A 14,755-nucleotide genomic window follows, 5' to 3' on the forward strand; every position below is an offset into this window, starting at 1 on the left:
TTTAGGAAATGATGATATTTTATATCCAAAGGGTCAAATTTCTGGTTTACAGTAACATGATATTTAAAAAAACACTCTTCTGGCCATTGTTTAATACTGCAACACTAATCCTAGATGTGTACCTTGTGAAAATTGTGTGACTATTTGATCTTTTTTGCTGCTTGGATGCAGTTTCTTTGTAGTAACAAATATATATAAAACTCTTTTGGCTATCATAGCTATAAACTTGTGTGTGGAATCAACTTTACAAGTCAAACGTGAGCACATGTAACATGTTTTTTGAGCTTCAAGATCTGTACTGCAAACAATATTCTCTATCCCAGATACTTGACTTGGATAGGGATCAAATTAGTGGATTATTGGAAACATGGATGTAAACTGCAAGTTGACTGCAAGCATTACTATAATTCTGTTTTTTTTCTGAGGTTTTGCACCACTTGCACCACATAAGCACCATGTACATTAGTGTTCTTCTGTTTGAAAGACTCACCTTCACTGCTTTTCATTGTGGCCAGATACCAGAATCTTTGTTTTGTCTGACAATAAAACTTTTCTCCTGAATGTATTTGGCTTGTCCTTGTGGGAAGCTGCAAATTTTAGTTGAGCAGAAGGTGCCAATTTTGGAGCAGGGGCTTTTTTCTTGGTTGGCACCCTCTAAGTCCTCAAAAAAAAAATGGGTCTTTGGGTCTTCTTACAGACCAAGGTCTGTAAGAAATAAATGTAAATCCTGTAAACTTTCAGTTGTAGTCAGTCATGATTTAATAATGATGATAAGAAGTTAATAGGCCTTGGCATTGTAAAAGACACTGTAGAACCTTCAGTAGCACTTAAAAGATTTAAGTGACTGTATGTATATAATATATATATATATTATATTTTGGCCTTCTGTGGATTAGAGAAAATCTAAAATAAATTCAACCTTGTGCATCCAATTCTTGTTTTTTAAATAATTCAAAATATATGCTGTACAATTATTCCACCGAGGAAAAAGAACAGTTCAAAGAAATCAGGAAAGTCCCAAATTACCATGGCATTCACGACCATGATGAGAGTATGTAAACTTTCAACCACAACTGTTTAGTTTAAAGAATTATAATTAAAAAGTTGATTAACAATGTGCAAATGGATGAAGCAAATAAATGTTAACAGTAGAAACTGAGACAGATCTTTTCATTGTACACATTTTGATGTTACAGTAGGAAACCCAAATGGCTAATTAAAGCAGGGCTAGATCCCATTTAAACGAGTCGCTTTCAGGGTTTGGTATGCTGGTTCACAGGAGAGATGGGACACTTCTTGGAACAAAACCATTGTTCACATCACCTTTCCTGCTAAAGTAAGGCAAAATTGCTTGTAGGGGTGCGGCTATCAATTATTTTAGGGATCAAGTAATCTATCGATTATTCAATTGATTATTCGAGTAATTGATAGGAAATACTTTTGTCTTATTAATGAGCAATAATAAATAATCAAAAGAGAAAGAACCAGCAGTGCATTGGTTTCCATTTTACACACTGCAATGTTTTAAAGTTTAACTGCATACAAGATCTGTAAAAAAATAAATAAAATAAAATCTATATTGAAATTTTAGCTTTTAAAGAAAACAGTTTCTTAAATGCAAAAGATATATAAAAATCTCAATCACAAACTAAACTAAGGAATAAAAATGTACCTTTACTCTGTCTTGTTGGAAGATTTTCTGACATTATTAAAAGGTAAGTTTAAAAACCCTCAGGTCAGGTACACCCCATCTCCCCCTTTAGCCTCACCCCTGTTTGCTGAAGGTATCGCTTTTATGAAATTAAATGATGATTTTACCAGTCTGGTGTCAGACTAAACTCCCAGGAGCTTTTTTCCAGTAAAGGTTTTAATGGTAATTACAGGAACAGCCCTGCTGTTTTGGACGCTAGAAAAGCGTTTTCTTTCACTCATCCTGACCTCACCGTTCTCGCTAACGGCTCTGACTCTTTGCTCTGTGTAAACAGACTCTGGCTCCACATTAAACTGTGCCAGCATCAGCATCACTGCTGCTATTGTGTTATCAGTATTTTTGAAAAGCTAGCATTTACGTTGTTTGACAAATGAGCGCGCTACAGAGCTGTGCGTTAAACACAGCATAGAAGAATTTGTGTCGAGAATGTTTTTTAGAATTAAATTACTTGATGAATTTTTGCAGCCCTACTAGCTTCCATTGGCTGTCTTCTGTTAATGGTTGTTTTTGTTGGTCAACCAGGAACTGATTCAAAATGCAGATGATGCTCAAGCCACAAAAGTGGTTTTCATCCATGATGAGCGAAGCTATGGGACTGAGAGCCTTTGGACTGAAGAACTGGGAAAATATCAAGGTATTTATTGAATAACAATAAATAAACAACCTTTTTTCAAAAACATAGGTTTCTAACGTTTCTTTTGCTTTTTACATGAAAAAACTGTTAAAAAGAAAAAAAATAGACAATAAGGAAAATAGATTGTTGGGGGGGAAGGGGTCTTTTTTCAATCTTTCTTTTTCTTTTTTTATGTATTATCACCAAGCCATGACAATGTTTTATTTTTACGAAGGTCCTGCTCTCTATGCCTACAACAATGCCGCATTCACTGAGGACGACTGGGGAGGAATTCAGATGGCTGGAAGGAGTGTCAAGCGTGACGACCCGAACAAAGTCGGGAGGTTTGGAATCGGCTTCAACTCTGTTTACCACATAACAGGTGAAACTATGTGTAGTTATCACACTTGATAAGAGTAATGTTTTTTTAAATAAACAATTGACAGTAGCATATCTTTCCTTTGTTCATAGATGTCCCAAGTATATTCAGTTCAGGCCACCTTGGCATGATGGATCCCCAAGAAAAAATATTTGGAGAGAGAAGTGGAGGGTTTCGGTGGTCTTTGGATGATGCTGAAGACCAAGACGTTCTGATGAATATGAGTGATCAGTTCCAACCATTTAGAGATATAGTCTCACATGTGTGTGAACATGGATGGTCAAAAGTTGTCATGGAGGATCAGCACTTCAGAGGGACAATTTTTAGATTTCCTTTACGCAGTGAAGCATCAGAGATTTCTGATAATCTGTATGACTCAGATAAAGTGATTGAGCTTTTTGATAGCTTCATTGCAGATGCAGATTTGAGCCTCCTCTTCTTGAAAAATGTCACCTCCGTGTCCTTGTTACATATTAGTGAAGATGGAGCTGTTAACACCAGACTTGAAGTGAAATCTTCAGTCCCCACAGATGGTGTTTTGGAGTCGGAAGAGGAGTCAGTCACTGAGGGTCTAACAAGGTTCAAAGTTATAACTGTGAGTTCAGAAGACCAAAAAGAGACAAAGTGGCTTCTGACAACATGTACCATGAAAGAGGGCGTTGCAGAAGATCTCGATTTGCTTACAAAGAAGTTGAGCTTTTTACCTCAAGTTGACCTGGCATTCCCCTGTGGTGAGAAGAGAGACTGTAGCCAGAGCAGACTGAGCTGCTTTCTCCCCCTTCCAAACAATGAATCCAATAAGACAGGACTCCCAGTTTATGTCAATGCATGCTTTGGCCTCACAGACAATAGAAGACACATCAAATGGCAAGAGGAAGACCAGAGACATGATGAACATGCTTTGTGGAATGAAATGCTGATGAAGAAGGTGTTTCCACAAGCATACATCAAGATCATTCAAGATGCCATTAAACTTGCCCAAAACTCTATCCTCCCTGTTTCCTCTGTGTACAATCTGTGGCCAGATCTCACTCAGATACAACACAAAGAAAAATGGCACGCTCTCACTCTGGATGTTTTTCATCACTTATTCAGACAGAACGTGGCCATCCTGTCTCTTGCTAAAGATGAAAGACAGTTTATCTCTCCATCAGAAGCTGTTTTCCCCTGCAATGGCCCAACAAGCACCAACATATTGTCTGCCATTAAAAGGGCTTTAGTGTCATGTGGAGAAAATCTTGTCACTTTACCAGCTAGTGTTGCAAAGGCCATAAATGAGGCCTACCCAAACCCTACTACCCTAAAACATGTGACTCCAGCATTCCTCAGGGCCATTCTCCACAGGACCGGTGTGGATAACATCACCAAAGATGACAAACTCAGTCTTTTGGAGTACATTTTAGGGGATGAACAATACAAAGAACTTGAGGGTCTTCACCTCCTTCCACTCAGTGATGGCTCTTTCAGATATTTCACATACAGAGAGGAAGACACTGCTTTGATTGACAGCCATGAATTTCCAAGGTAGGGTTTCCATACATCTATCAATATTTAAAATAAATGTTATATTCATTATGACTAAAGTTGCCATTTTTATGTGTTATTCACATAATGATTGTAACTGAATATTTGGAAGGTTCAGGAATATTTCTATATTGAATGAACTCTTAACAGTTTGATCCACATAATCCATTACACTTTTTTATAGAGTCTTGCTGCCATTCTGTAAACCCTTCTTCATCCCACATGATCTGACTCCAGCCTGCAGTGCCCATCTGAAAGAACTGGCCAGAAGAAGTAAGTGAAAGTATTTTTAAACAATACAGAGTCATTTGTACACAGCTACACATTTTAGCACACACATTTATTCTTAACTTTAAAAAAAATAAATCTTTTTAATCTGCTCTTCAGATTTCTTCAAGGTCATCAACATTGATGCATCCCATGTGGCTGAATATGCAAGACGATATTTGCCACCAGACTGGAAACAGACAGGGAAGAACCTTGTTACATGGGACAACAACAACAGTCAGCATCCACCTTTAGACTGGTTCCAAGAATTCTGGAGGTTTCTCAACAGTCATTTTAACGAGTTAAGTCCTTTCACTGACATACCTCTAATACCAGTTAGTCCTCTGTCTGGCAGTCAGACTGTATCAGTAGCAAAACTACAGCAGAGCACAACCCTGATCTTTCAGAAAAGTAAACAGCTGAATTTGCCAGACCAAATAGCTCAGCTGGTGAACAAAGTTGGTGGCACAGTGGTGAGAGGAAATGAGTGGCTCAAGCATGAAGCCCTTGACTCGTATGTGCTGTGCCCATCTCCAAGGAGTGTTTTGAAGGTCTTGATGAATTTAGATTTCCAGCATCTTATCACAGAACTCACATCTGCCTCTCACACAGCACACAATGAACTAAAAGATTATCTCTCTTATCTGGATTCTCTCTCAAAAACAGAGAAAGATTTTCTGTTGAAGTTGCCTTTGTTTCAAACCATGAAAGGATTCAGTGTTGCAGCTCAATCAAAACAAGCTGTGCTTCTGATCTCAGGCCTAACAGTACCAACAGAGCTCCCTATGCCTGATTCCATAATCCAGTGTTCTACTGAGACTGACCGCAGACTGTTACAGCTGCTCAAAGTTCATCTCTTGGACACCGCCGAAGCAGCCAATGTTCTTGTTGACAGCATAAGGAAAGGCGCTTGTAGCAGTGACAACACTAAAAAAACAATGACTTGGGTTTTACAGCATGGTAAGGTGCTTTTCTCACAAAACGAATCCCTGAAATCTAACTGTAAGGACTTGAGCTTCATTGAGGTGAATGGACAGCTGAAAAAGGCATCTGACTTTTTTGATCCAAGAATTCAGACTTTTAAAGTCATCTTTGAGTCAGACTTCTTTCCACCGCCTTCATACACTCATTCACTGCAGACGCTGGAAAGCTTAACAGAAATCGGATTACTGAATAAAGAGATGGATGTCTCACCTGAACATTTGCTACATGCTGCCACGCTGACTGACAAACTGTGTGTGAACTCACAAACTGAGGCTCTAAGAAGAGCTCAGGTTCTGTTGGAAATGTTGGAAAGTAATGATCTACTGTCAAAGTTTTCTCACAAACAAATTCATTGCCTCAAAATGCTTAAATGGATCCCATGTGAACAACCTGGAAGTGAGAAACAATTCAGTGATAAATCTCAGAAGTATTGTTTGTTTTGCCCAAATGAAATAAGACATTCTGTGTATAAGGACATTGTTGGACATGTAATGCCACTAACAGGGAAGCTCAGTGACAGAGTTAGCAACAGACTTGGGCTCAAAGACCTACCACCACCTGAAAAAGTGATTGAGAATCTGTCAGTCTTGAAATCAAAAGCACTGGAAATGGTTAATCCTGACACAGATGTAGACTTCAAAAGACAGCTGCACAGCATTTACAAACACATGCAAGACAATGTCTCTGTATTTGTTACAATGATGAGCAAGGAGACATGCTGGCTATGGACTCACAACCAGTTTGTTGCACCCCAGGATCTGGTTCTTGAATACCCAAATAATCTAGATCTGAGTTCTTACATTGGGAAGGTACCAAGTGAATTTTTGCCATACAGAACATTGTTCCAGAGATTTGGCCTGAGAAAAGTACTTTCCAGTGAAGACATTTTGGGCATTCTGTACTCCATCCAGCAAACAATTGAAGCAAGACAGCCGCCATTTGCAAGTTCCTCAGAGGTCAAAGTGTCAATAGAAATTCTCAACTGGCTCTGGAAAGAGAAGAAAACAGTTCAGGATGACATCCCAGTGCCAGTTATTGCTGAGGGAGGAAAATTTACCCTTAAACCACGATCAACAGCTCTTTTCTGTGATGTAAGCAAAAATGGACTAAAAGAACTAAACTGCAGAGAAGAGGAAATTTATGTCATACATGAGGAAATCCCAAAAGCAGCGGCTGAATGGCTGGAAATTCGTTTTCTCAGTACCCACATCCTTGATCCAGAGGAGATAGGAATAGAGCAGTGTGGACAATCTGAACCAATAACAATGAGGATAAAAAACATTCTTAAAGAGTACGATGAAGACAGTGACATCTTCAAAGAGCTCATCCAGAATGCAGAGGATGCTGGGGCAGATGTTTGCAAGTTCTTGGTGGATTTCAGAGTACACAGAGATGCCCCTGAAAGCCTGATTGACCCTGACATGGCTCTTTGTCAGGGACCTTGTCTTTGGGCTTTCAATAACGAGCAGTTTACAGCAGAGGATTGGAAAAATATTGTCAGAGTTGGCTCAGCCTCAAAGGAAAACAAAGTGGAAAAAATTGGAAAGTTTGGACTTGGATTCAACACTGTGTATCATGTGACAGATGTCCCCTCCATCCTTAGTGGCAACAGTCTTCTCATACTTGATCCAAATGTTACTCATCTCACAAAACATATCAAACATAAATCAAATCCTGGAATCAAGCTCGATCTCTCTCAACAGCAACTCTTTCATTGTTTTCCTGGTCAGTTTGGATCATATGAAAACATTTTTGACTGTAATTTTACCAGAAAAAGTCCTCCTGAACCCTATCCAGGCACTCTGATCAAACTACCTTTCCGAAGTGAAGAAGAAGCTGTCAAATCAGAAATAAACCCAAAAGTGTATCAAAAACACAATATCCTTGATTTTCAACATCTCTTTTCTAAGAATTCACAAACCCATCTGCTTTTTTTAAAGAACATCATTACATTATCCCTCCAAAATATCCCCCACAATGGATCAACTCCACCAAGAGAAAATGAAATAGAGACCATCTTCTCTGTGTCCAAAACCACTGTGAGTGCAATGGAGATTCCTGATGACAGCAGTGTGTCCAACCAACGTGAAGCTGAGAAATCACTGATGAAACTTGATGGTAAATCCAAAGGACTAATTGAATCTTGCACAGTCAGAATTATCCAAATATCCAGTCAGCAGTCTAACAAAACTAAACTTCAGTTCTGGCTCCTGTACAACTGCTTTGGGACAGATGAGTCCTTTAAAATGGCCCTTCACAAAAACAAGCAGGCCAGTTTCTCTTTGCCCATTGGAGGGATTGCTGTGCCTTTGCAAAATGATCCAGAAACTGGAAAATTCACCACATTACGAACAGATCTTGTTGGACAGGCCTTTTGCTTCCTTCCTCTTCCCATTCACACAGGTCTTCCTGTCAATGTAAATGGCACATTTGCGGTGACAAGCAACCGAAAAGGTCTGTGGGAAACTGGAGTGAAAAATGACTGGAACAAAGCTCTCCTTCAGGATCCAGTAGTGACAGCATATGTTACTGTACTCAAGGCACTAAAGAAAATGTCAGAAGATAAGCAGCTGGTGAGTTACTGTTATCACAGTTTTTGGCCTGAGAGAGAGAAAGTGACTGAAACTTTCAAGCCTTTAGTGGATGCATTTTACTCAACTATTGTTGATGACTCTGTTGGTCCAGAGCTCTTTAGTGATGGAGAACAATGGTTCTCAATGAACAATGCCATATTTCTACATGAGAGCATTGAAAATGATAAAAAGATTGGTGACCTTGCAGTGCAAGTTTGCCAGAAATATGCAAAAGGACCCAATCATGTTGTTCCTCTTCCACTGTGGCTGAGAAATAGCTTCAAACAGGCTGGCCTAGAAAAGGTTTTACAAAACAGGACATGGAACTGGGAGAAGTTCTACAGAGAAGCAGTGTTCAGTAACCTAACTACAATGGACTCGAAGAGTAGAGATACCCTTGTGCTGCATGCTATTGACCTTCATATCAAAGAAATTGACAGTCTGCTGCTCTGCTATGCATGCATACCCACAAAGGATGGACAGCTCCAACATGTCAGGAATCTTGTGAATCCATCAGGGAAAGTGGCCTGTCTTTTTGAACCAAAAGAGGGACGCTTGCTTGGTGGATCCGAAAATGACTTCAGATCTCCAAAAAGGATTCAGCGTTTGTTGGAACTCGGTATGGCAAATGATCATCTCCCATTGGAAGACATCACAGAGAAAGCAGGCACAATTAACAAAACCTGGAGCATTGACAAAAAGAAAGCATTTGTGCACTTGAAGTGCCTTTTTGAACTGATGAAGAATCACATTTATGATGAAGACTCTCACCACTGGAAAACACTCAGGACAACTGCATTTCTTCCAGCATATTCACCTGGTGATGCAAAAATGGAAGGAAATGTAACACTTAAAAGGCCCACTGATGTTTTTAGTGACAAATGCTCCCTTCTCGTTAACATGACACAACCAGTGCTGGATAATAGTAATTTGAAAATACACCACAGTGATCCAGTCCTACAGATCTTGGGCGTGAACAGCACTCCGAAGCCAGATGTGGTGCTCCAGCAGCTACATGAAGGAAGCAAACAAGCACACTCCATTGACAGAGCCATGCTTTACAAAATAGCATTTGAGTGCTATAAGTTTCTGGATCAGTGGATCTCTCATTTTGGAAACGGTTGCACCCCACTCTGGGCAAGTTCATTTCCATTCATCCTCATTGGCGATACATTTGTGAATGTCGACCGTGTAGCTGAGAACGGGCAATTTGAAGCAAAGCCCTATCTCCACGTACTTCCAGCTGCCTTCACAAGCTTCAGGAACCTCTGGACATGTATAGGTGTTGAAAAACAATTCACGATCACTCAGTTTCTAACTGTGTTGCAGGAATTAAAAGCTCAACATGGAAACAAGCCCCTACTAAAGAGTGATCTCTTAGTTGTCCTCACAATTTTAAACAAAGGGATTTTTGAGGCCAAAGTCAAAATCACGGATGACTGTCTGATACCCAATGAGCATGGAGTTTTGCAGTTTGCTAGTGAGCTGTTTTACAATGACAGCCCGTGGATGCCACTCACTTCAGGTGTCACATTGTGTCACGAGAATATCCCACGTGTTATGGCTCGCCACCTTGGAATCAAAACAACAAGGCATCATACTTTGGAAAACCACATAGTTAATGACCCTTCACCATTAGCTTTTGAGTTTGAACAGCAGGAACAGCTGACTGTTCGTATTAAAAACATAATTTCAGCCTATCCATCAAAGAAGGATATCCTTAAAGAGCTCATCCAAAATGCTGATGATGCAGAAGCAACAGAAATTCACTTCATCTGGGACAAAAGACAACATGGGAAAGAAAAAACATTTGGGAAGAAATGGAACCAACTTCAGGGTCCAGCACTTTGTGTGTTCAACAACAAAGTGTTTTCTGATGCTGACATTAAGGGAATTCAACAGCTGGGAGAGGGAGGAAAGCACAACACCCCAGGGAAGATAGGCAAGTACGGAGTTGGATTCAACTCTGTTTACCATCTGACTGACTGTCCTTCGATCCTTACAGGAGATGAAGTACTTTGCATTTCTGACCCCAATCAAAAATACATTGAAAATCATTCAAATAAACCACGATATGGCATTGGCTATAAACTAGCTGACACTTTCAAAGAAATGTACGTAGATGTCTACAAATCATTTCTTCCAGACAAATTCTCTCTTAAAGACGGCACCATGTTCAGATTACCTCTGAGGATGGGTACAAATGCAAATACCTCCAAAATATCACAGCAAGGAGTCACTGACCGCGACATGAAAGAACTGTGCTCTGCCCTGTCTGAAGATCCTGAAGGACTAATTCTCTTTCTGAAAAACATCTGCAAAATCACAGTCCATGAAATCAGTGAAGATTCAAGAGGACTTAAAACCATCTTTGAGGTTGAAAAAATCTGCCACAGAAAAGTCGGGAAGAAAAGATGCTTTTGTAAAACATCTACAAAATGCACTGAAATCAGAGAAATTAGCAACACAAAAGACTTTCTATGAAACTGTGATTTCCACCTCAGATAAAAGACAAAGTAAGTGGATTGTTGCAGAACAGTTTGGCTCCTTCAAAGACAGCTTTGAATTAAAACTATCAGACAAACTTCCCCAAGCATCATTAGCTGCACGTGTGAACACAAAAGGATCCAGCGTCATGGATTTTAAAGGAGAAGCCTTTTGTTCACTTCCTTTGCCAGGGAAAACTGGACTGCCAGTACATGTCAATGGAAACTTTGAGGTTGATTCTGCCAGGAGAAGCCTTTGGAAAGAAGATGGGAAGAGTAAGAAATCAGGCTGGAATGAGTCTTTGAAACAGAACGTCATTGCTCCGCTTTATGCAGATCTCCTGCATTACATCAGGTGCAGCATTGCAGCTAAGAAAGTTTCCTTTAGATTTATTGAATCATGTTTCAGTACAGAATACTTGTGTTTTTGGCCAACTGTGTCCAAAGATGTTTGCCCAGACTGGCATGAAATGATACATGGAGTATACAGATCACTGAAAGGAAAAGGCCTTGATGTAATCCCTGTGATGAAGAGCTCAACACGGAAAATTGCAGATAAGAAAATTAAAGAATACTCATTTGACTGGTGTAATGTCAGTGAAACAGACTCTACTAAGTCACCTTATCTGACAACCTCAGGAAATTTCAATCTGAACAACATCTTGGAAGATCTTGGAATGAAGCTGGTTCCTTATTCCACAAACATGCAGAAGATTTGGACAAGTTTCAGATCTGCTGGGGTTGAAGTGAAAGAGGTCAGTCCCTCCACTGTGCAGACTTTTCTACGAGCAAAACCTCTCAATGATCCAACCCAAACAGATGAGGATTTGCCTTTACCCATAAGTGCTACTTTGATCAAAGATGAGAAAAGATGTTCAGAGCTCTTGAGTTTTTGTTTAAAAGATTTCTCCTCACAAAGGTCACCCAGGACAATTCAAATTTACTCATGGACTTCCACTTCTTCTCACAAAAGGAAAATATTGACAGTTTTCAACTCCCAGTCACCCAAGTGGATATCAGTATATGAAAATCTCTTCTTTCACTACGAGGACAAATTTGCAGACTATCAGACAAACAAAGACCACATTAACTTCTTCAAAGTTTGGAATCATCCAAAAAATGACATTGCCCTGCTCGGAAAAATATCTGAAACCATTAATTCAGCTTCTTCTTGAGAACTGCTATGTTGATCCACACAGTGGTCTTCATGTCCCAAATGAGAAAATGTTGAAGTGGCTGAAATCACTTTGGAGGTTCATAATGAGTGAAATTAAAGCACCAACATCTAGAGATGACGAGTCAAATCTGATACTCAGTGAAGTGAGGAAACTCTTCAGTGACTGCTACATTTTACCTGTTGTGTGTCCAAGGTTGAAGAACAAGCACTTGCTGCAAACAATGAAACACATTTCAAGTGTTGTGTTTGCCTCACATAAAGACATATCAGGCATCCTCTTTAAACTTGGTTTTATGACGTCTGATCATGTTTTCTTCTCTGAGATGGGCCAACAGGTATATTCATGTCTACATCATGAACTTCTTAATGTAGATGATCAAAGCTCAGTGTTGGATCAAGTGTACAACATTAATCATCCAGAGTTTTCCCACCTTTCAAATGATGATATGAAGGAGTTTCAGATGTTCCTGCAATCGGGATTATCCAAGTCCAAAGACAATCAAGAGTATGTGAGGAAACTCAAATCCTTACCAATATTTGAAACAACACATGGTGAACGAGTGAGGATTGATGGACCTAAAAAGGTTTATGTTCTCAACAACTCTTATTCAGTGAGATTTCCAGATTTGTTCAACCTGCCCAACAGCAACAGCATTTTCTCAAGTACAACCCGAGAACTACAGCTGTCAGAAACACTCAACATTCAGTCCTGGATGATTTGCAGTATTTCATGAAGTTCATTCTGCCTGCTGTACACCAACTCACAGAGACACAGATTCTTCACAGCCTCAAGCTGTTGCTGTCACTACATTACTCTTTGAAGGAAAGAAATTATCATCTCCTCACTGAAGACGGTGAAACTGATTCGCAGTTCTCAAGGTAGACTGGAGCCTGCATCATACTACTTGATGAAGTGTGGAGCTGTACAAACAATGCTGCCTCAGATAATTTGTTCCTGAGATATTTTGGACTGAGCTGTGTGAAGGAGACTTTAGTAAAACAAAAGCAAAGAGCTGGTCAGAGAATTTGGAATGAAGCATGTTGTGTCAAACGATGAGATAATAAATTTTGCGTACCAGCTGGAATCAGAAGCAAAAGGAAAAGGGAGAATTGAAGACCTGAAACTGAAATCATCATTACTTTTCAGGAAGCCTTGTATAAGCATGTGATGCCAAAGACACAGGAAAGGTTGCTGGAAAGCATTGCTGACATCAAATTCATTTTTCCAGTATTGATTCGAAAAGAACTGTCCAACTACCACCGACCATTTGCTGCTGAAGGAACTACTGTTAAAATTAGAGGCTCTTGACTGAGAAAAACCTGAGCATCAAGATTTGATTTGGACCTCCATGCCAATTATAGACCTGCCATTATGTCACAAAGTCTTCAGAAAATGATAAAAAATGCAGGAGCTCATGAAGAACCACCTCCAAACTGTGTTCCAGTAACATAAGAAACATCTGTCAGTCACCATGTGAAACTGACCAGCTGATCAAACACGAGCTGAAGTGTTCAGAAGTTCCTACGCTTACCTGCAAGCAAAAAGATTTGAAGTAAACCAGCTGGCTGGTCTTCCTGTTGTGTTGGTTGAAAAAGACACAAAACTTATGAGGCTGATGACGTGTGTCTGTCCTCTCCTATGATCTGGACTTCAGACCATATCTGTACAAGATTACTGCAGAAGATGCAATGTATGCACCGTTCTTTCAGAAAATTGGTGTGAAGAACAAGCTACTGCAGACAATATTGTAATGTTTTGGCAGCAGTTTACCTGATTCCTGTGATAAACAGAAACTACATTCGAACCAGCTGAGAACTGTGAAACGAGCTGTTGAGCAGTTGTTTAAGTTAATCAGCTCAGGAAAGAGAACTTCTTGAAATGTGGAGACTCTGTATCTTCCTGCAGTAGATGGTAAATTATACCCATCATCCACACTCTGCTACAAGACACAGTGTTTGAGACCAAAAGGTTGGAAGAAGCACTGGAGAACAAGTTCCTGCTGCTTGAGAAACTCGTGAATGTCATTTGGGCAACGACAAGTATGAGCATCATCAGCTGTTGCAACTGCTGCCTCAGAAATTTCAGCCAAAGATGCTGTCTGAGTTCACAGAGGAAAGAGTTGTGGAATCAAAGATGCAGCTTTGTGAACTTGGGACTGGCTGTGAATTTATGGATGGTTTGATAAACATCTCTCCTCAGGAGCCTTTAAATATGGATTAATTTGTCTTATTAGAGAGAATTCCAAGGCAAAATAACACAAGAAGATGCCACTAAAATGTGTGAGAGACTTTTGGCAGTATACAATTTCTGCTGCAAAACTTTGGAAACAGCTCTCTGGCTCGATAAACAGCCACTTCCCAAAACTGATGAAGAAACTGATGTATCTGTGGAACGAGGGCAACAAGGTGCACCTTTTACTTAAAGCACAATGATGACATGGCTCTCAAGGTAGTAAATGAAGTCATCATGACACTGACAAAGGAGATTAATGGTCTTTTAGGAAACAGAATTGCATCGGTTCACCTTCCAGTCTGGGACAACTCCTCATGTGTGACATCTGCAAGATGTTCGGAAAACTCTGGCTAAAATCAGATCCGTGACAGTGCTGAAACTGAAGTTCCTCTTTTAGTCCAGCAGCCCCTGGGACAGAGATTCCAGGAGAATGGCATGATTGTTTGGACATGAATGTCCTCAACAACTTTGAAGAGGGGGAATATGTTGGCTACGCATTGATGACAAGTACATTTATACAGTTATTGTGAAGAACTGCCTGGTCACAATGGACGATATTCATGGAGATACAAATAGAAGTAGGAGAAGATGAGCCCATTGAAGTCAGCTGTGTTGATCTGTTTCAGTTTAAACGGAGAAAAAAGAAGGGTAAAAACAGGAAGAGAAAACACTTGCATGGAGCTGGAACCACTGGCAGGAGCTGTGCCACATTCTTCTGAATCATCAATTCCTTACCGGCCTCTGTTGAGGAAGCTAAAAGGGAAATTGATAAATGTTTGGCAGAGATCTGGAAGCTTCCTGAGGAGGA

General features: G+C 39.9%; 1 protein-coding gene across 1 annotated transcript in view; it reads left to right on the forward strand.

The window, feature by feature from the left end:
• The window catches only part of LOC109197443 (sacsin-like), a 42,816-nt gene that overhangs the window by 3,379 nt on the left and 24,682 nt on the right, over window positions 1-14,755 (forward strand). Inside the window, exons 4-5 of the mRNA XM_025903718.1 lie at window positions 2,234-2,345; window positions 2,560-2,706. Coding sequence (XP_025759503.1) covers window positions 2,234-2,345; window positions 2,560-2,706 — 259 coding nt within the window. The remainder of the gene's footprint in view (window positions 1-2,233; window positions 2,346-2,559; window positions 2,707-14,755) is intronic.

This window comes from Oreochromis niloticus, linkage group LG16 (assembly GCF_001858045.2).
Source record: "Oreochromis niloticus isolate F11D_XX linkage group LG16, O_niloticus_UMD_NMBU, whole genome shotgun sequence".
NCBI classification, from domain to species: domain Eukaryota; kingdom Metazoa; phylum Chordata; class Actinopteri; order Cichliformes; family Cichlidae; genus Oreochromis; species Oreochromis niloticus.